At 36.6% G+C, this 23,139-nt stretch overlaps 1 protein-coding gene across 4 annotated transcripts in view; it reads right to left on the reverse strand.

Moving 5' to 3' along the window:
* Window positions 1-3,216: 3,216 nt before the first annotated feature.
* LOC105060834 (dual specificity protein kinase YAK1 homolog) overlaps window positions 3,217-23,139 on the reverse strand; it is a 32,357-nt gene continuing 12,434 nt past the window's right edge. The window contains exons 10-19 of one of the 4 annotated variants that reach the window (XR_012141087.1): window positions 20,190-20,340; window positions 19,984-20,098; window positions 19,783-19,865; window positions 19,582-19,656; window positions 19,164-19,238; window positions 18,118-18,944; window positions 17,165-17,329; window positions 9,456-9,727; window positions 5,027-5,353; window positions 4,444-4,945 (exon numbers count right to left, since the gene is read on the reverse strand). Coding sequence is in view for 3 of the 4 variants with exons in the window: in XM_029260638.2 (XP_029116471.1) it covers window positions 3,386-3,462; window positions 9,456-9,727; window positions 17,165-17,329; window positions 18,118-18,944; window positions 19,164-19,238; window positions 19,582-19,656; window positions 19,783-19,865; window positions 19,984-20,098; window positions 20,190-20,340 (1,840 nt within the window). In the remaining variant the exon portion in view is untranslated. Of the gene's footprint in view, window positions 3,480-4,443; window positions 5,354-9,455; window positions 9,728-17,164; window positions 17,330-18,117; window positions 18,945-19,163; window positions 19,239-19,581; window positions 19,657-19,782; window positions 19,866-19,983; window positions 20,099-20,189; window positions 20,341-23,139 lie in introns of those variants that run through there. The other 3 variants (XM_029260639.2, XM_029260638.2, XM_010944683.4) reach the window with 3 other exon arrangements.

The raw sequence follows: 23,139 nt of genomic DNA on the forward strand, positions 1-23,139 counted from the left end.
AGAAGATGATAAGAGGCTCTACTGTCGTCCTTTCAAACGAATGATAAACAGCTTGATGAACTAAATGCTGTGGCCGATTAGAAGTGTCCAATAAAACCAGCACGGTAATCATCAATAAATAGCAATTCTATTAGCAAATTGGAGTCCCTAGAAACTGGTCATGCAACGGCTTCTTTACTTGAATACTTTTTAAGTGATCCACTTCCCTGCACCCACACCCAAGCATGCTCCCGCACCTACTTACTAGTACGCAAGTACTAGTCTAGAGTCCTCTGATTTCCGAGAAAAATCTTTACCTCTCCAACGAGCATGCATATATGTACTCTGTCGCTTGGTTTAAGTAATAGATTTGTTTACCCTAATACTGCATCCAATCAAGCTTAGAACTTTAATCGGTAGCCAGTGGTTCTAAGATAAAATTCTGTTTTATCATGTGCCCACATGCTCGTTACAACGCAAGCTCCAAAGACACGGTAGTAGTCCTATCCAACTCTTCCCGCGTTTCATGAACAGTACATAAATAGTCAGAAAGAGAGATTGCCTGAAAGTAACATGGATAACAACCATTTAGATCCGTTCTTATATCCAAATCAATCCGAATATAGATAAAAATTTAAGAATCCGACTAATATTTATGTTCGTATCAATATCCATCAAAATCAAATGAGTATGAATTATAGATAGGAAACTATCCGATTCATATCCAAATCTATCAATAATCCTATATAATTTTATATAGTACTTATTAATTTTTAAAAAAATTATACAACCATATAAATATACTATTTACTTGATTTATCACTTATTTAATAATATCTTTTATTCTGTGATCATAAAATTTAATTATCCAATCTATATCCATAATTATATCTATACATCTAATATCCGAACTATATTATTATCCGTTTAAAGTAAATATAGATATAAATATACTGATATCCGATCCGATTTTAGCCATATCCTTACAGGTGAGAAAACTTTCTCTTTTCTATTAAGTTTAGATAAACATTTGTTTATATTAATTAAATATCTATTTTTCACTCATTTAATGCATAAGTTAGGATTTTTAAATTATATAATTTTTTGGATGTAAGCAATGTACAAATAGTGTATCACTCAAATTGTTCTAGATCATTGATGTTCGACCTCCATCCTCCGATTATGACCTGATTGGAGTTTTGTGGAAATCCACTCAACCAAATGCTAATCTACCCCAATCTCTTTATGTGAGTGCACAGTGCAATCTACATAACAATGGCTACGAAGCAATTATTTTGTTATATAATGGCAACTATATTATGGTAACCATATCGTGAAAACAATGATCATTATCTCATGTTTTCATCATTAATATAAAGAAAGTAATGTATTTTAAACTTCTTTGTATTGATTGAAAGCAATGATCTTTTATTCAATAAAAAATATGGCTTGAGCAAATAACACCAATTTTTCGATATCTATATGCTATCTCTCCCAGTAACATTATTTTTATTTGTGAAGAGAATAACACTAATGTTTTTATCTGAAAGGATTAACTTACCACAAAATTGTGAAAACCCAAAAATGCTGCATAAAAAAAAAAAAAGACCAAATAGACCTGTAGAACCTCATTTGGGAGATTGTTTTACAGCAAATCCATAAGGTGATCACCCGTATTAGAATGATTATTAATCTGAAGATTGATGATTCCACCAACTGCTGATGTCTTACTTTCATCACAAAATGATCATGACCATCCTTCAATATAGAAGCTACAAAACTTTTTGACAAATTGCAACCCAATCATAAACTGGTAACAAGCCCATCCAGCCAAAAGTTGGATCAATCAAGTATAACTTGCTCCATTGGTTCTGACGCTTGATGTGTTCAGTTTGATGACAACCTTTTTCCCTTGCATCATGGACATCAATTTTGTTCTATTTTTTTTTTCTGAAAAAAAAGGGATTAAGAAGGGATGAGAGTTACCTGTGGAGATCAATGCATTAAACGGGATGAGCTCGCAAGTCTGAGAATAAAGATGTTAACGACATTTAATATACAAATTCTCTCATACCCTGTTTCAAGAATAATAATGCAACAAACTGCAAGGGTTCACATCAGGATATCCACCAAAGGTTCTCAGATATTAGAAATAATTAGAAGAGAATAAAGAACCGTAGCCATTGGCATGAATTTCATTATTATTTTGGATCTAGCAGCACAACAATTCTAAGTAACGAACCACATTCTGGTTCCATTGCCGCCCCTCGTGAGTATAACAAACGAAATGCCGACAGAATTTCCAGCATAAAAAAAATATATATTTTTTGCAGATTAACCTCCACATTATTCTTTGTATGACAGTCTTCCTTTGTATAAATGAAAGACTGTCATACAAAGTAGAAAAAAAGGTCACATTCTACACACAGCTCGAAATCTATTACTCAAGCATTTTGAACAATTTTTTAGCCAAAGAGAATTACATTCTGTTTATAGAAGATTACAATATATGCTGGTGTAGGAAAGATGCCAATTCCTACTGTTTAGGGTAGGCATGCAAGAACAAGCGACAAGGCTAGTTGCATTGTAGGTAACAAAGAATCTGCTAAGGTGGTCCGTAATACTGACAACATTGGTAAGCATGGAAATAGGCACATGAGGTTACAAGCAAATAAGTGGAAATTTGGAAAATGGAACAAATAACTTCACCTATATGGAAGATAAGTGTTCATACAGAGTTTTGCTACCTAACCGAAAAAGAGTCATACACACCAAGAAAACTTTCAAAGCAGCCAGTAAACCTTGGAAGTTCAAATTCTTCAGTTCTAACAGAATGTAACACTCATTTGTTTCCTCAAGTGCCCCTGACATTGGGGCCAAACAAGGGAAAAAGGGAACCATCAGATACCATAGCTGCAAAAGTAAGCACCATCACGGTCAAACTTATTTGCAGAAACGCATGGTTGCTAAACCTTTACAAGTTTTCTTTAATCATCTGTCAGTATATTATAAGAATAAATGGCTGGTCATTACCTTTTAAATAATTCCAGCAGATCGTGACCCATGTCAAAACCATCTTTCCCTATTTTTCTTTTCCAGCTGCAGTATGGACCTAAGAAAGCATGTTAGAAACATCCATAGAAATATCTACCAATATATTTGCTTGCTGTAGTGTCAAAAACGAGAGATAGAAAAGCCTATATTGGGCTTGAGAGTTGGAAGATCAAAGATCACATGGAACAAAGAATGTGAAATTGCCATAGCTATAGATTATAACTTTGGAGCACAATGTTTTATCAAGACCCAAATGAGGAGTGTCAGAAACAGCACAAGGCAACTGAATTTTCAAGCACAAATTTCAGTGCCTGCAATAAATATGACATTCCTATCGGTCAGCCTTTCCAGATCATGAGATCCTTCCATAGTCCTTTCTTGCATGGGACGATGGTACAGTGGTTGCAATGTAATGCCCAGCCCTCCGTCCTACAACAAAATTCAGCCTGTCACAGTGTTGAGGAGATAACATTTTGTCACAGTGTTGAGGAGATAATAATTTGTGATCATAAAGGCAAGATAATTTCTATTATCTAGTGTGACATTTAAATGAAGATGCCAGATTGTGAAATGACCATAAGAGCAATACATGAAATGCAGGGCAAGGAGATTAACTGTGATAAATGCATGTAATCTAGGAAACAGGAACATTTGCAAAACACACGTCCACGACCATAGGGATACTTAATTTTCTTCCAGGTAATTTCATTTGACACATGTTTTTCCTAACATTTCCCATGTCTAGTGAAACAGGATCAAAAGGATCAAATTAATCCCACCAACAGATGCCCAAAAGATGCTTTGCAACATGGCAGTATGTTCTCTGGTAACCTAGCATTTAAATCATCAAGCGGTTGCCACTTGCCAGGTCATACAGGCATGGTGAAATACCCTTGGCAAATAAGGATACCTTGCCACTCATAATCACCCAAAAAGAAAAAACTTGCATTATTTGAAACAGGAAAAAAAAAAAAAGAAAGCACCTTCAAGGAGATGCATCATATATTGCATCATGAAAGTAACAAAAATTTGCCTAGATCCAATAAGTGAAATCCCATGAATACTTTCATGACAAATTCCACCAAGGTACAGCATCATTTAGCATACTTAAGTATCTTAGCAAAGTTCGCTACTTCAGATGCTTAACAATGAAGCATGCTCAATACACATATGTAGATTATGCATGTAGTTCAACTAGGACTTAGACAATTTGGTTTCAAGATATTCCTTAATTTTAACAGTAATACGCATGTATTGTTGCAATATAAATTTACATGCCGAAGAATTGTGCTGAGCATTGGAAGTGTTGCAGACGAAGAATTGTGCTGAGTATTGGAAGTGTTGCAGCTGCACAATTTTGTTGTCACACTTTCTGGCCTAATCCACTATCTTAGAAAAATAAATAGGCAGTTGTCCTCATGGAACATAATTGTATAAATATTATTCAAAATATACAAGAATTCAGCTCATTTTCTTATTTGGTCCTGAAAAGGAGGCACATCTCCATATTGTCCAAAGAACAATCTATACAATACATTAAAGGGGAAGCCAGTGCCCTCCTAATATGAGAAGTGTTGCATATCAAATACACCACGTGGTTCATCTGATATGCCAAGCTTGGACTCTCACGATGAGTTTCATTTTCGTTTTCTTCAAACCTTTTCGAACCCTCACAAACGCCCATCTCCTCCCCGCTCTCCTCGTCGCCACCTCCCGCCGCTCTCTGTCGTCGCCTTCTTCTCCATCGTCACCAGCATCGGCCTTCCCCCTCCAATCTCCCTCACAATGCCGACCTCCTTCCTCCTCTCCTCATCGCCACCTCCCACTGGTCTCCACCGTTGCCTTCCTCTCCATCATCACTAGCGTCGTCCTTCCCCTTTGATCTCCCTCAGGTGCTTTCCTTCCCACAGATCTTCGAAAAAGAGAGAGAAATGAAAAAAAAAGAGAAGGAAAAAGGAAAAAATTGAACATTCTATGCGGGAAAAGGTCTTGCCTTTTAATTTTTCCACCTTTCTTTTGTTGTCTTTAATTTTTCCTATGTTTTCTCTGAATTTTTCCCCTGCTTTTTCCGATCTCAGGAGTCTCAATCGAGTGGGTGGCTCCAAATAGTGGAGAGGAAAAAGGCCGATGCTAGTCTCCAGTGTCGCCTTCACTCTTTAATCTCCCTTAGGTGCTTTCCTTCCCACAGATGTACATCGACCTCCTTCCTATTCTCCCCATCGCTACCTCCCACCAATCTTCACCGTCGCCTTCCCCACATTGTCACCGGCATCGGCCTTCCCCTCTAATCTCCCTCAGGTGCTTTCCTTCCTACATATCTCTGAAAAAGAGAAAGAAATTGATCAATCTATATAGGAAAAGGTCTGGCCTTTTAATTTTTCCACCTTTCCTTTTTTTTCATTAATTTTTCCTATGTTCTTCCCTGATTTTTCCTTTATTTTTTCCATTCACAAGAGTCTCAATCGGGTGGGAGGCTCGAAACAGTCGAATTGAGAAGTTTAGATCCATCTCAATCGGGTGGGAGGCTTGGAATGGACGAGGTAACTCTCTTACCCCCTCTCAATGAAATTTATTGAAATCTATTATTTTTATAGATTATTTTTTAACTATTATTTAGTAGTTTAAAAAATTTATTATTGCCTTGATATTAATTTGATTTCAAGATTAGATAGCTTGAAGGTAATTAACTGATGATTATTGCCTTGATGTTAATTTAATTTCAAGATTGGACAGCTTGAAGGTAATTAAATGATGATACAAAAAATTTATTAATATAAATTTAATTTAAAAATTATAGATTTTTTTACTATCTTAATGGACTTTCCAATAATGAAAATAATATTTATGGTGTAGATATATTTTTTTTGTTAAAAAAAGAAGTGGGTTATAGCTGTCTATTTTTTGTGAATCATTTTATAGTTTCGGATTTATCTATTGAGTAGGTATCTTTAATAAGGTATTCGTTACATTTCGCTCATATTAGTTTATTGATAAACAAAAAAATTACAAGATTTTTAATTTTTATTATTAAAATTTATTATATTATATTATTTATTATTAGAGTAAGTTAATCGAGTGATTTTTTTTTTTATATTTTTATGTGATTTGTTGATTTAGTTATGTTTGCTCGTACCACTTAACTGTGGAGTATTTGATCATTTAGACAGTTCTTTTTCTCCTATTATATTTAGCTTTTTAAGTCAATTAAAATAGATTTTTAGGCCAAGATAAAAATATTATTCTAAAGAGATATGGTGTGTATGATGTTAGGTAGGTTTAAGAAAAAATATATCAAAGTTTAGAATTTTTAGCAAGATATTTTAGTGATTCAAGCTTCATAGCCCTAACTATAGGCATCTATCATATAAATAGTTTAAAATATATTTAAAATTTATTTTTAATTAGTTGTTTAAAAATTTTTATGTAAATATTTGATTTTTTTCTTAATTATAATTGCATAAATGGATATTATTGAAATTTCGTCAAGAAAGAAATTTGGAAGAAATTATCAAAAAACTAGAATTGCTTAAATCAATAAATGAACTGGAGATTCAATACAACGTAATAAAGTTATCGGCCGCACTCAGCAAATAAGACTGTGAATCTCATTGTCATTTTTTTTGTTATTAACTCTTTATTATGTTTCAAGAATACGTTACTATTTTTATAGCTTTCGATTTGTAGGAAAATGAATTTTAAATCTATACAGAAAAAGGTCTTGCCTTTTAATTTTTCTGCCTTTTCTTTGTTTTCATTGATTTTTTCTATATTTTTTCCTGATTTTTCTTTTACTTTATCCATCCGCAGGAGTCTCAATTGGGTGGGAGGCTCAGAGCAGCTAAATAGCAAAATTTAGATCCATCTCAATCGGATGAGAAACTTGAAGTGGCCGAGATAACTCTCTCCCTCTCTCAATGAAATTTATTGAAATATGTTATTTTCATAGATTATTTTTTATTGCTATTTGGTAGTTCAAAAAATTTATTATTGCCTTGATGTTAATTTAAAATATAATTTTAAAATAAAAAATGAAGTTCTAGATAGGGATGATACTTAGTATCTTATACATGATATATATAGCTGTTTGTTGTGCCATTGTTAAGTACCAACTACTTTGCATTGAATAATTGTATGTTTCTAGAGGGTAGAAATAAGACCAAGATAATTTTTGAGAAAAAAATTATATATTCCAAAAAAATTAATTTTTTGATTATTATATTTTATTATTTTTTAACCATCATTTAAGTAGAGCCCGCTGCATAGTGCAGGTTACTTGCTAGTTGAAACTTTATAAGAAGCCAAATACATCAAGATTTATACATACCAGAACAACATATTACATACTGCACTTCGATAAAATATTGGTATATTTGACCATGATAGTTTTATCTTACATATAGCCAAACTAGCTACACTCAAGTGGATCTCCATTCAGAATTGGTTAGGTCCAGATTGGATGATGGGGGCTCCACATCGATGATCCGAGCCATTAAATGTGATCTACCACCTCTAGTTTGCTTACATACCAAAAATTATGTGATCTAGAGGCTCCAAGCCTACACATCAAATAGTCAAAATTGGATAGTCTAAAAAAATATTAAATTATATATGATTTTTTGATCACTTGATCCATAAGTTATGGGTCTCCAAGTGATCTAACCAGATCTGAATGAAGATCCACGCAAGAGTAGCGAAGTCCATATATACATACATATATCTATATATACATATATACATACATATATAGATATATACATACATATACATACATACATTCATACATACATATATATATATATATATACATACATATATACATATATACATACACATATATACATACATACATACATACATATATACGAGGTCGATCAGATTTGGACTCAGATCTAGTCAAGTCAAAACTAGACAATGGTCCAAGTGATAAAAAAAATATATCTAATTTAATTTTGTTTAGATTATCTAATTTTTGACTACTTGATGTATAAGCTGGAGGTCTCCAAATCATATAATTTTTTATGTACAAACAATTTTAAGGCAGTAGATTACATCCAACGGCTTGGATCGTTGATGTAAAATCCCCATTAGAGAGTTTTAACTTGATCAGATCAGAGTCCAAATCTGATCGATCTTATTCTAGTCTCTCTCTCTCTCTATATATATATATATATATATATATATATATATATATATTACTATATTAAGTACATATTAGTATTATGTGTTGTTACATGCTTACCAACTCATGGAGGAAAAAAACAAAATCCAAACACAACACTTACATTTATTTACCTTAATTTTCATACGCTTCTATCATATTTCCTAGAACATTTGATTACACAATCAAAGTCAATGAGTTTGCACCTACATCTTGCCTAAGCATCCAATTGCTTTACCCTATATCTCGGCAATTCTAAAACATATATCAATATTTCAAAGGAGTATTTGAGCAAGACTTTTAGATGATGTAACATAGCAGTCATGTGGCATTACTCCAGAAACTTGGTCTATCCCAGCTCCATTTCCAAATGATAAACTATGACAGAATTGTTTTACCTAATTGACAAAAGGCTAGGTTTGGGATAAGCCAAGATTTGATAACGTTGACCTTACCTAAACTTTTATTGAATCAGGCTTGGATACGAGCTTTAACTTAGTATGGATCTCAACTTTGGGTTTGTTTAAATGCACTAACATATTTTGCCGTATGATAGGTGCCTCGTGGTGTAAAGATAAGATGGAGGAAATTGAGGCCATGATTACGATAACTAGGCACAATCCAGCTCCCATTATATAATTTATGGAAGAATTTCCAGACAAGAAGGCTAGAAGCCAGTATGCCCTTTGCTTCTTACAGTCACAAAAGAAATGGACAAAATATTTGGATTAATTGAACTCCCCTTCTCCACCTCAAAGTTGTATCAAGATGGTTGGAAGCTAGGGTCTTATCTATTTATCTTACATCTAGATTTTTATTTTTTTTGGGTTTATAATTGTCAAAGGCTAAAGTAGAAGGAATCAAGGTCATATAATTAGCAGCTGCATCTTTAGCAAATCCTTCCTATCACCTATGGTACCCCCCTTCAGACATGTCTAGGACTCCATAAAATGATATTCTTAAAGACTAAAAGGCATACACTGGACACCACCCATGTCCATATGGCATAAACTCTGCACAAAGTCTGGGTCTGGTTCATGTCTAGCATATGTTCATATGCATAGTAGGCTGACCTGATCTACATACAGTTATGACCAGGCCAAACACAACAGTACTCCTAAATCAATAACACTGAATTTCATGTCATTGCACCAGAATAAAAACTAAAAACAATATTGCTTAGAAGAACTAATACAATAATAAGCAATTTCATTCAAAAATGTGTGTCCAGAATTAAGCAAAATGACTTGGCTATGTAAATTACCCCAGGGTGTTACATTGCTGAACATAGCATTGGTAGAAGAATGAGAATCTGCCATACTGTAGTTTGAATGGGTTGGTTGACTATTTTGATGATTTCTTTCACCGTGCATAAAAGTTGAGTTCATATGACTATACCGATGAACTGGTTGCTGTCCAAAGCGGCTAGGAAAGTTTTGTGAAAAATGGGGCCAATGGCCATAGCCAGCATGCGTATCATGCAAAGAAGTGTGGCTACTCTCACCAAGCGAATATGTCGGAAACACTCCATCTGTTCTGTAATCAAACAATCAAAAGGGGGAAAATGAAAAAGAATTAGATTTTTTTTTGAGAGACAAAATAATAGAATGGAGGACACAGGATCCTAGAAAAATCAGTTTAACTTTACAAGAATTTATAAACCATAATTTAATTTGTTACGCCCCAAATTTGAGACATAATATGGCTATGCTACAGAGGGATACCACCCATGATAACAAAAGCCAACATTTATAAACTTCAATAAAATAAAAGATCAATCACAGATAAAATATAATAACAAGGCTCAATTCAAATCATTAATTAAATAATTAAATCAAGACTGCTTCAAAGCATCTAAATCCAAAATCAAATACCAAAACCCATATCTCAAATTCATAAAATAATTGATTATAAGTCCAGAGTCACCCAATAAACTAAAATTCAGCTATAAAATTTTCAAGCTTGCTAGCGCAGAACCCTAAGCCTGAATCATCTATCGTTCCTCATTTTATTCTTTTGTAAAAGAATAAAGAGGTACGAGCTACACCAACTCGGTAAATAAAACCTATACTTCCTTACTGGATTAAGTATAAGTTTTTCACGTGAACAATGCATCAATCAGAGAAAATAACAAGTACTACAAAAATAGAGCATTTCATAGTATTGTATGATAAAACAAGTTACAAAGCATATCATGCATGCTCAAATCATCAATAGTTCATAAACATGATTCCCATTATGTAAATAAAATAAAAAATCCTTCTTTACCACAGTTATATCATAGTTCAAAGCATTGTTCTCAAATATTTATGTTACGATTACTTTATACCTATGACAGAATCCATGTTTTTAATTGACAGTTCTTATTTCATATGCCAACTTTATATCCGTCGGCAAGGCCTATGTTCGTATGGATGCTAGCTTTGAATGTCGATTTTTCTGAATTTTAGAGATTCATACATAACTATCTAAAAGCCTTTTAGAACTTTATATCCTTTTCTTAAAACATACATATAGATAGGTGAGAAAAACAATAAAAGACATGATAAGATTCATGTTTCATGAATATGCTATTTTCATAAAATACATTCATGAAATACTTATCATAATAAAACATATCTTTTCATTTCACATATGCTGATCATTTATTTTATGAAAAATATTGTTTCATCAACAACAGATCATATGCATAAAAAATATGGTAATTTGAAAATAAATAAGGAGTGTATGATCCACATCACCTCATCTGTCTTAGACCTTCAAACTTCGTTAGGAGAATCGACTAATCCTATTTAAAATATTAAAAGTATAATTAATTTTTTTTTGATGAATGTAATGAAATTAAATAATATAAAGAAGAGATCGCTGATCAGATGGTCGATTCGGCAAACTGCCCAAGCACTAGGGTGGTCCAGGGCCTCCTTGGTAGGGTCAACATGGGTCTATAAGATAGGAAGATAGAACTTCAGACTCGAATCCCTGGGTGCTCTTAGAGAGAGAGAGTAAAGAGAGAAACCCAAGAGAGCTATCTCTTTCTCTCTCTCTTCTCTTCTTTTTTTTCCTTTTTTCTTTCTTTATTTTTTCTATCTTGGAAAATAGGGGAAGGCGCTTTCATTTTTTTTTTTTGGCTGTGATCATAGTCCCATAGCACAGTTGAAGGTCCAGCAATAGGCAGTGATACGTGAGCGAAAGTGGGTAGCAGGGAACAACCAATGGCGTTAACCATCCGATGAGAAAACAAAGAAAAATGGTTCGAAAAACAAAGGATATGACCCACTATTCGCTGAACCATCCTGAACCAAACAGTTCAGGCCATGCTGCACCGTATCGATGGAAAATCAATCCAATTCCGACGTACAAAATGGCGCAACGGCCGTCTTGAAGAGAGAGAGAAGAGAGGAAGAGGGGGTGGAAGAAAAGGAGAGAGAAAGAGGACCTTCGACGGCTATCAGAGGCCATCCGAGCCACGTCGAGGGGCCTGAGGGTGACCGAGGCCAGAGGAGGGCCTCCGCCCTCCTCCAGTGCAAAATAGAGATTCGTCTTTGTTTCATCTTTTTTTTTTGGATTTTATCAAGCGAATTCGGCAAGATTGCCGACTTCGCCTATTTTGTTTTTTTATCATTTCGGTTGTGACTTCAACTGAAATGATAAAAAAAACCAAAATAGGCGAAGTCCGCAACCCGATTGCCAACGTTGCATGATAAAACAAAAAAAAAAGACGAAATAAGGGTGAACCCCTATTTCGCACTAGAGGGTGGAGGCCCTCCTTCGACCTTAGTCACCCTCAGATCCCTCAATGCAGGCTCATCGGCCATCGAAGACGTCGCAGTGGCATCACCATCTGTTCACAGGCCTCCGACAGCCTTCGGACACTCGGTAAGGACCTCATCCTGTCTCTCAAAGGCCTCCGGACACTCGGTAAGAACCTCAACCTCTCTCATTCCCTCCCTCAGAGGCCTCCAGACACTCAGTAAGGACCTTACCCTCTCTCTCATTCCCTCCCTCCACCCTTACCGAGCTCGATAAGAGCTCGCATGGCCTCCGATAGCCTTCAGACCCTCTCTTCCTCTCCCTCTCCTTCTCTGCCCCCTCTCTTCCTCTCTTTCTTCTCCCTCTCCCTTCTCTGCCTTGTCGGTTCGGCCCTGCATGGATCAATAAGGACCCACACCGAACCGTACCGCCAGTTGGCCAACATGGGGTCTGGGTCCGGTTCCAGTTCGACACTCCTTGATCCGACCCTTGACTTGGGTCTTTTGGTCATTAGCCGCTAGCCGACGGCCATGGCTCCACCGTGGAAGCTCATAAGAAGACTGGACAACTCAACCATGGGTCCAGTGTTAAGGGACGGCAACATCGATGGTTGGAAAAAGAAAGAAAAAGAAAACATAAACAGAATAGGGAGCAAAGCAGAGCATCCAATTTTCAACCAAAATCCGGCAATTTGTCAGTGGCAAACTGGCCAATAAAGCTATTGAAGGCGGCCGAGGTACTTGGGAATCAATATAGGCGAGAGCTGGGTAATGACTACCTTGCTTTGGCAAGACAAATCGACAACAATTTGTTGAAAAATCCAAACAAAAATTAGGAGAACTCAATGCTATTTGCCAACGGTTGGTCGTGGTCTAGAGGCAAGATCTTTGAGGGAGGATGGGGGGGCTTTTATAGATGGAGGCAAGCCTCCAACTAATGAATCCAACTCCGATTGGGAGTCGTTAAGGAAGAAGACTCCCATCAGAAGTCATCTTCAGGCCTTTTTTTTCCATGTGGGTGTGGGCTACTTTAGAGTTGGACCAGTCCAATGGACCAGACCATCACACAATTACCATAACTTCAGCATAGATGGTGAATTATTCATAACCTCCACCATCAGTATAAGAAATTAGAATAGACTTCTGTCACATCGACATTGATTAACAATGCATATATACATACATATAATTATACAAGTATATGCTAGTGTGAAAAGATGAACAATTCACTGTCCTCCGTATGTCAGCACAGTAAATAACAAGGTTTTTGGTGTCAAATATATTAAGGTCATCTTGGTCTGAGGGCGGCATCCAGAAAGAGACATTCTTGCATCGGATAAAGGTCAAGTCCATAGCATTGAATTTCACTATTTAGGTCAAACATTGTACTTTCTACTATGGTTGTCAGCAGATTCAGTGGCAAGGATTCATCATCAACTGCATAAAGGTCATCCTTGTGTGTGTGTGCATGTGAGAGAGAGAGAGAGAGAACTAAAGATATAAGGTGTATATAGCATCTCTGAAAAACATTTAAGCACATCCTGTTGAATTTCACTCTTCCTGACTTCCAGGATATCTGTGTGTGTGTGTGAGTGTCTGTGTGTGTATGTGAGAGAGAGAGAGAGAGAGAGATCTAAAGATATAAGGTGTATATAGAATCTTTGAAAAATGTTTAAAAACATCCTGTTGAATTTCACTCTTCCTGACTTCCAGGATATTAGTTCATCTACAGGACCCACCCGTCTACTGACATATGAGGAGTCTTGTTCAACATACAAGTGTCTCTCCCTTTCTCTTTATCATAAGAACATTCTCTCCATATACCATTCCCAATTAATCTCTTTTACCTTTACAATCCATCCATTCCCCCATGCATGAATGAACACTCTAACTTGACGTGACACATGCATCCTCTTCCTCTCTAATCCCATCTAGGTTCTCTCCATTTCCTTGCAGCCATCCAACCCCCATGATAAATGACAATTTCACTATGTATGAGGAGATAGGATTGATAACTGCAAAAGGGCCACTTATTCCTCTCTCAACCCTATCCAAGATACTTCCTGGCCTTCTAGTCCATCTGATCCCTGTAGAAAAGATCATCTTCGAGGAGCTAGAACACTTTTTATCCGACACAAAAATGGTCCATTGTCTACAACCCATCCCTTACTAATGACACTAGAGCTCAGCCCAAGCAATATTTTCCCTCTCTTAAAAACTCTATTTTCACTCTTATGAGAAAAAAAACAGCATTCCAACATCTCAACCCTCTCTTCACTCCCCTCTCTCCACATTGAGGGCATTAAAACTCATTGCACGTCAAGACTCTCTCCCTTCAGTAACTTTCTTATACATCGCCACCAAGAAGCACAACCCCTATCTTCGTTATTCACTGTCCACAAGCCTAATATACTTCTTTTATCCTCTAGTATGGTTTCCTTCTTTCTTCATCATTTTTATCTTTTTATTTTTCTATATACTTGAGGTCAACTCAATAGTAGTCTCACTATTATTTATCTCAATGTAGAAATAGTTGTCACCAGTTTCTCTTCTCCTCTGTGGTATGTTGGCATTTTTCTTTTTTCTCCTTCAACGTTTCTTTATTATTCCCCACAATCTCTTTCCAAGGCAATAGCCGCAATACCTTCCCCAGCCTTTTGTCTCTTACATCCACCCACTTGAAGCTGATTGGAATTTACACAAGGAAACACAATATAAGCATTTAACAAGAACCAAACTATAATTTCTTTCAGATGAAGGTGAGAGAAGCTCAAGACACAATGAAAGTAAACTACTAAATCCAATCTATGGATTGCTTCAGATGGGGAAACTCATGATTGAGATGTTGCATCTGAGAGGTGAGGCACTTGTTATCGTGCCATCTATCTGTAGCTTTAGTCTCAGCAGGTTGGCATCCCCTCCAGATGGGACCGATCCTAGCTTCGAGGCCAAGTGGTGGCATTCCCACCAAGTTTCTCAAAAATTGTGTAATTTTCAAGTTATGTCCTTATCTTTCTTGTGCCTTCAATCAACAAACAATAATAATTTACTTACAGAAAATGAATTAACTTGAGTTGAGAAACATTTATTCTTTACTTCTTCCTTAATTCACTACATCAGAAGCAAACAACTATTTTCTAAAAATCTAATACAAAAGAACCACATAATGGGCGGAACTAGTGAACCTCTATATCATCCTCTTTGTAATTATTATTTTCTCATGCATTTTGTTGACAATACAAAATCCTTTTCATTTCAATTTACCAGAGATTTGGTATTATTCTAGTGGGAGTTGTGTTTTGGTTTGAATATGTCAATTATAAATTTACACGAGATTTCAGATTGTTATTTTTGAATGTTGCATGAGTCATAGCATGAAACTTTAGCCTGTTTTTGAACCCCAACATTAATTTGTAACCATAAGAACATCTAAGCATTATGAAATGCATGTATAATGATAAATTATGAATATAACAAAAGTGAAAGATGTAGCCCCAAGCAAGGTGGTATCGGGCTCACTCAAATTACTAATGAAAATTTTTTCGGACTTTTAGCTAGGTGGCATATGTGGCCTTATTCAAATTATCTATGCCGATTTATATGGACCCTTGGCCAAGTAGTACATGTAGACCTTGAGAATTTTGTTTGGCCTCATCTGCAATAACATGAAGGACTCATGGGGCCTTGTCTGGTTTACTGATTCACTTTTCAGTCAGGATTTACAAAGCCTCACCAGTTAATGATGAGCATTTTATGTTGCCTCAAGGTACAACTGAAACTTTGTAAGAAAATATGAAACTATGACTTATGAAATACAAAAGCTTTTGAAATATAAATTTTTGGGCCATTTGAGTTTTGAACAGGTACTTGACTTGTGCTTTCATGTAAATCATCTGGGCTCCGTTCTAAACTTGAGTTTGAACATCATATTTCTTATTAACCTTTGGTTTTGGAATTTCATAGCAAAATGATTTCAGTGAATTTCCACTCAAGTTTTATATTGATAATATAGTCATGTGTTCATTTTAAAGTCGTGTTTTCCCTTGGACCCTAAATTTCTTTGATCATGGTAGAAGTTTACTTACTCAGCTTTGTCGCTCTTTTCATTTATTATACAATTTTTCAAAGTGATCAGTGAAAGATCTGGTTGACTTATTAAAGTAGAGTCGATATTTTGAAATTGCCTTTTTGGACTTAGTGAACATGAATGTGGCATTGACAATGTCTGGGTTTGTGTTTAATCGCTTGTATTTTTGGAGCTATATTATTGGGTGTAATACCCTATGTTTAAGTTTGCACAGGATTTTTATTTAAAAAAATTGGATAATAATACAGTTACATAATTGCTATATTTAAACTTACGGTTTCTTTCAAGGATGTTAGATATTAGAGGTGTTTTGATTGGCTATGATGATCACATCTTCAGATTTGAAAACTTCAGATCTTGGGGTGTGAACAAACATACCATTTTTCAGAGGATTGGATATCATGTACTAGATTAGCATGAAATATATGAAGATAAAATTTATGAATACAAGTTCATGGTCAAATTAATCAAACATGTGATTATTACAAGAGTTATAATTCCAGCTATTTTTTTCATTTAGTTCCCATTTAATTCTTTTGATATGATTAAACTTTTGTTATTGCATGCCCCTTGCATCAAACTGGTGTTTAGATAGTTGTCTTTTTTTATTTTTCCGCATGTGGTCAAGCCATAGAACAACACCTCGTAACTGAAGTCCTCTACACCTACCGACATCCATATGCACAGAGAAAATAGGTTTACCATGTCAAGTTGTCAACAATTATCTAAAACAACATATAAACTAGTTTATTCTAATAGATGCTTAAGTGATATACCAGCAAGCACTGGCCTTATGACATAAAAACACTGGGCCAAAAAAATAGTCTGCACTACTTTATTAGGATGTATTGCTAGTTGATGTCAAATAATCTGATGTAGAGTATATCCATCCAGTTCCAGCATTAAGTAAATCTAACTTTCAGCATGCTGTGGCAGAAAATATGTACAGAAAAGATGCACAAAGGCATTTGAATCTTCCAAGTTCCAATGTGAATTGGAAAAAATGATGGACAACCATCAGCCAACCAGGATTTTTTTTTTTTACCAGCTACAGAGAATGTTAGCAATTAAGGCATAATATAAATTGAAAACCGTGTATTACTCAATACGGATCCTTATGAAAAGGATGCTGCATACCTATGATTTGTTGATATAAAATTCTTCTGAGCCTGATTACGGCTGTGACCAAATCTGCCAACCCCACTAGTTATACTCATGGCATCCATTGAATTACCAACGCGAATACCATTAAATTCAAAGGCTAGGGTGTCGGAACTATCCTCTTGCAAAAGGGATTCATCACTGAAAAGAGAAATGATCAAGGATACAAACATCAAAATTAATATAATACTGCCTAACTGAATTGTAAAAAAGCAGGTAAAATACGGATGCACATCTCAACAAGAAAACAATCTGTTAATCAGCATTGTATTTTAGAAAGATACAATATTTAAATAAAAAAAGAATCCAATTTTTTTAGAGTACTATCAGGAACGCACCATTTGGAGGTAATTAGATAATGATTAGGCAAGAAGATAACTACATTTATTAAACTTGTTACTAAATTTGTAACACCTCAAGGCATACAATAACTGACAAATTCATTCAAAACTATGAAAAACTCTTCTATTTACACTTTTGGTCATTCAAATTCAGCATGCCAATAAAATTACCTTCATAAGTAATTTTTTGGAGAAAATAATTGACAAGTTCGTAGACAATTAACCTCATCAAGACACAATGACCAGTATTCTAGAACCACAAATGTGATTGTTCTGTAAGTATAAAGACAATGAAGTTTCCATGCAAGACAAGCAACAATGAACTATTCACCATGCAAGACACAGACGTATCAACATTTCAAGGTCAAATTGGAAAAAAAAAAAAAAGGAAAGAAAAAAATGACGGGCACTGCACAATAGTACTTCCTAAATGATAGACTATAATCTGAAATTTCTCTAAATGATAAAAAAGGCAGAAATTTTCGATTTCTGATTCTTGAGGCTTAGCACAAAAACCAGAAGACGGTAGAATTGCAAGCTACAGTATAAGTTGCCAGAATCAGAGAGTTTAAGGGGCTTCCATTTCACCTATAATTTGGGTCCCAATCTGCAGGATCCGGTACTGATGAACTGGGTTCAGGCTTATCAAACGAAACCTCCAAGGAATGTAAGGAGATTGTGTTGGAATTATGTGCATGGGATGCTGCAGAAGACTGGTGGTTGGTTGAAGAGAGGCTTGAAGACAAGCCAGTCCCAACACCCATCTGTTGCTTCCAACTAGAATGATTGGAAGTTGAAAGTGTACTGCGAGGAGAACCACCATGTCCTCGAGAGTAGGCATCAGGGTGACAACAACTGATGCCATCACCATGGTGTCCTGGTCCATGCTGAGATGCACTTTCATATGGTTGCATACACATAGTTGGATGTCCCCAATTTCTTCTTCTGTTGTAATGGCTAACAGCTACTGCTTTGCCCAATGAAGGAACATGTATTCCACTTCTCACAGGAGAAGTAGGACCATACTTTCCAGAAGAAGCAGTTGAAATCTGCATTTGGGAGCTTGGAGGAGTATATTGTGATGGACTGGCTCCCAGAGACATTGGTCCCAAACTTCCAGGACTTAGACTGAATCCATTTCCATGAGACAGTTGAGGCCTACGCCTAACATCTGGACTAGCTCCAAGAAATGATCCCCCAACTTGCGTGTGTATGTTGACACCGCATGGACCGATTGGTGAATAATACGTGTGCATATTGTTCACATCACCATAGCTTCCATAGCTGCTTCCCAGACCAACATTATCATTATAGCTACTGTGGCTTCCCAAGCTACCATAACTACTGCCATAAGAGAAAGGCACCTTCTGAAAATGTGCGCTGTACTGCGGAGGGCATCTGCTTGAATTTGAAACCTATAAAGGCCAAATAATTTTAAATCCCATAAAAAAAATTCAGCTAAACAAAGAAATTAAAATTTAAAATAATAATAATAATAATAATAATAATAATAATAATAAAGATAGATCAAAAAGACATGCCTGTATTATGATCATGAACTCTAGCAGAAAGATATTTTAAAGGATATCGTGCTCCATAAAACTTGACAAATCATAGAAAGGTTGCAGACCAACCTGAGGAGAGAGACCAGCAGCTAGCCAATGACCCCCTCCTGGGTTGTGATCCACTGTAACAGTATGAATAACAGGCTGAAATACAATAAAGTTAGTCATGACATCCAATTTATCTAATGCAGTATTCAAGAGATAATACAAGCCAGCAAAGGCTCATCTTTTAATTGTAAAGCAGTTACATTTCTTAAGTGCATCACTGGATAATGGGAACAGCAGTGGATATGATGGAAAGCACATGCACAAGCTTTATCATTCACAGAATCAAGTGTGCTAAATATAGCCTTTTTCAGCAATCAGGATGGTAGAGCATAATTAGAACAATCTCAAGCATATATTTTGAATTTACAAATTGCTGATCCATCAAATGTGGACAAAAGGGAAGACAATGAAACCAAAAATATTGTTAGGGTGCACTTACAATTCGTGGGGTCTCCACTGGAGGCTTATATGGACATGTAAAGGGCTCACCAGTGACAAATGGATGGTGTGAAGCCTGAGAAACAGTTTTTCAAACCAATATAATGCTCAATAAATTAGAGTAGACATCCATCTCTTTACCCTACTTTTTGATGAAAAATCTCGAAACTACTGAAAATAACAAATAGTTATTTGTTGCAACCTGTAATGGTGACCACCGTTTCCCTGGATCAAACTCAACAAGGCCTCTTAAGAAATCAACCAATGCTAAGCGGGTCAAATTTTCTGTAACAAGATCACGATGTTAGGTAGGCATAGTGAAGCAAATACTGATCGAAATTTAAAAATTATCTTATGCCATGATATGTTTATCTTCAGAATCAACCAAAAGTACCAGACTAACCTTTATCGATTTCTTCTTCAGGTAAGTTCTTTCTGTAAGGATAATTTGCAATGATGTCTTCAAGCTTTACAAAATTAAAATAACGTTTCCCAATTTTTGGTCTTTTTGACTCCCTCTGAATAGAGTTCAGCAACCAAAATGTCAACTTAGACAAACAAGAGGGATGCAGCGAAAAATATACTTATTAGAACAATCCCAATACTCACAGCTTCATATTCCTCCTCAGTTAAGACACGATAAGCACTAGTAACTCCATTGTGGGCCTCATCATCTTCCAACCTATAAATACTTCCAACATGCTTAAAGAACTTGCTTGTGTTTTTTGCATCCCTAAGCAGATCATCAGGGGGTTGTCCGCTGTAGAGTTTTGATGGTATGAGAAACACTATTAACAAGCATCATAAGAATGACCAGAACAAAACTCGGAAGATAATAAAGTAGTTTTGCATACCAGGATTACACCAAAAATTTGTGTGTGGGGTAGAAGGGGGAAAACAGGTGGTGTGGGGCGGGGCGCAGGGTGTTGCATGAGGAAGGGGGGGGGGAGAGAGAGAGACTAAATGATTATCTTGTGCTCTAGTAGTAGGCCACTCAAATTCACAGGCTGCATAGAGAGCCTACCTATCAGCTGAATTTCATTGCTTAGGGGATAGGCCCCAAATCACAAATGTCCCTTGCCATCAGTCACATACCATAAAATGTCTTTTCAAATGATTTATGTACATAGCATGTCAATAAGATAATGACATGCATACGTGTACAATATACATGCGTGCAGGTTAGACTACAGACTAGGGGCCTGTTTGGGAACATCCTGCTTGATATGGTGGGATCCACCATGCCAGGCCAGAGAGAGGGAGGAAAGGAAGAGAGTGCGACACAGGGAGGAAAGCAAGGGGGCCGTGGTTCCTGATGGCAGTGGGAAGGGGAAAAAAGACCTTGAGACCTTGCAAGGTCTTTTTTTTTCTTCCCACAGGGATTGGAACCTGCAGCCTCCCAGCATGCTCCCTCTCCCTTCTGCACCTCCTCGACCTCCCCACCCACACTTTTCTCCCTGCATCTTGCCAGAACCACAGGATATTGCCAAACAGGCCTGAATGTCAAATCTTTGATGAAAGACTTTATGGATTTTTCAAAATCAATTATGGACAGTCCAAACTGAAGATCCCCACACCATTGTTTTTCATTTACACCTCGAAAATGCATAAAACACAAACATCATATATTTCAAAGATCTCTAACCTAGAATCAAGTGAATAATTAGCACCATCAAACACATGATTTTCAGTTTCTGAACATTTTTTTTTTGTTGAATTTGAAACCAACAGTGTGAATCTTCAATTTGGGTGGTCCAACATTGGTTTTGAATTACTAAATCATTCATAAAAGATTTAATAATTCCAAAATCAACGATAAGCCATTTAATTTAAAACTGTCAATGGCTAAATGCCATTGGGGTTGCTTGATTAGGCCAGAAAACCAAGATAGAGTTTAGTAGTTTTTTCCATAACACTCATAAGCAACCATAAAAATAGAAGATCCTCGACACCTTCCATGGTTAAGAAACTCTTAGACACCTAGAATATAATATTCCTCTACATCCTACTTATTCTTATTGATTTCCTTTAGATCCAATATAAGCGCCTAGATGTAAATGATGCATATGTGTGATGCCATGACGTCCACCATATTCCATACGCTCATGATCATGGTTCGTCGAATCGTCTCGAACCGGACGGTTCGAGGCATTCTGAGCTATACTGGTTGCAAACCGGGATGGTTTGGCCTTTTGAATCGGAACACCGGACGGGGGAGAGGAAAAGAGAGGAAAAGAGAAAGAAAGGAGAGAAAGGGGACAATACCGCCTAAGGGCCGACGGTGGCCTGCCGAGGCCGCCGGAGGGCCGCGGATGCCTCCGTGGCTTCGTATCGCTCAATAGGATGTTTAATCGAAAGAGAGTGAGAGAGGAGGAGAACGAGGGTACCAAAAGGAGGTGCAGCCGACAGAGAGACTGCCAGAGGGTGCCAGGTGGCCGCCATGGCCATCGAGCAGCGAAAAAGACACGGGAGGAGCCATAGCTGTGGAATAGGGATGACCGCCCCAGTTCATCGCATTTTTTTTAAAATGATGATAAATAGTAAAGCTAACAAACTCATTGCTGACTTCACTGTGGTCGAAATTTTTTGAAAAAACTCCATGAAACAGGAACAATCGTCTCTGTTTCACATCCATGGAGAAGCGGGCCCAATTTCACTATCCGACGGCCATGGCAACCAATCAGAGTCCCTCCAACAGCCTCTCCATCAGTTTCTCCTCTCCTTTTCTTTCCCTTCCCCCTCTCTATCTCTCTCTTGGCCGTGATTTGGCAAAGAAAGCGGAGGCCTTAGTGGCCCTTTGAATGCGCCTGCGGCCCGCCTGTGGCCACCGCTAGCGTCTCCTCCGACCATCCTCTCCCTCCACCCCCCTTCCCCTCTCTCTTTTCCTCATCCCCGATTTCTTTCTTTGCTTCTGTGTCAGTTCATACCGGTCCAATCCGATACGGACCCATACAGATTCGTACTGCTGACCAACCAGCACAAATCCCAATACAGGTTCAACGGACCTTGCTCATGATATTTACTAATTCACTAATCATCACTCTCCATCCTTTCTAAATTACTGTCTTAACCCTTAATGAACTTCTTGTAGCTTCCTGCAAGCCAATTTCAAGACTTTGAATCTAAGCACAATTGACCTTCCTCACACTTGAAACAAGGTATAACATCTTGATTTCCACAAACATTTTGGCTCATGTAAAACAATTTAACCATTTTGTTTCATTTTCATCCCAATGTGGTTAAAATAAGAAAAATGGTTGACAAAACGATTAGGTAATATCATGCCTAAATGTAAGACATACGCAAGTAATCTTTCCATTTAAGTATATTAACGGCATATATTATTGGAAGAATTCATGTGCTACTAGCATAGGGCATGATGGCTAGTGGCAAGCATGGCATGTGCCAAGCCATCCTAAAACAAAAAAAGAAAAAAAATGTGTTTTTAATCAAAAATTACACCTAACGTTTACATGGTACCATGCTAGTAGCCTACTATTGGAGCCAACATGTACCGACACATGCTAACACTTCAGATCTTGAAATCATGACAAGTTAG

The sequence above is a fragment of the Elaeis guineensis genome, chromosome 4 (genome assembly GCF_000442705.2).
Source record: "Elaeis guineensis isolate ETL-2024a chromosome 4, EG11, whole genome shotgun sequence".
Classification (NCBI taxonomy): domain Eukaryota; kingdom Viridiplantae; phylum Streptophyta; class Magnoliopsida; order Arecales; family Arecaceae; genus Elaeis; species Elaeis guineensis.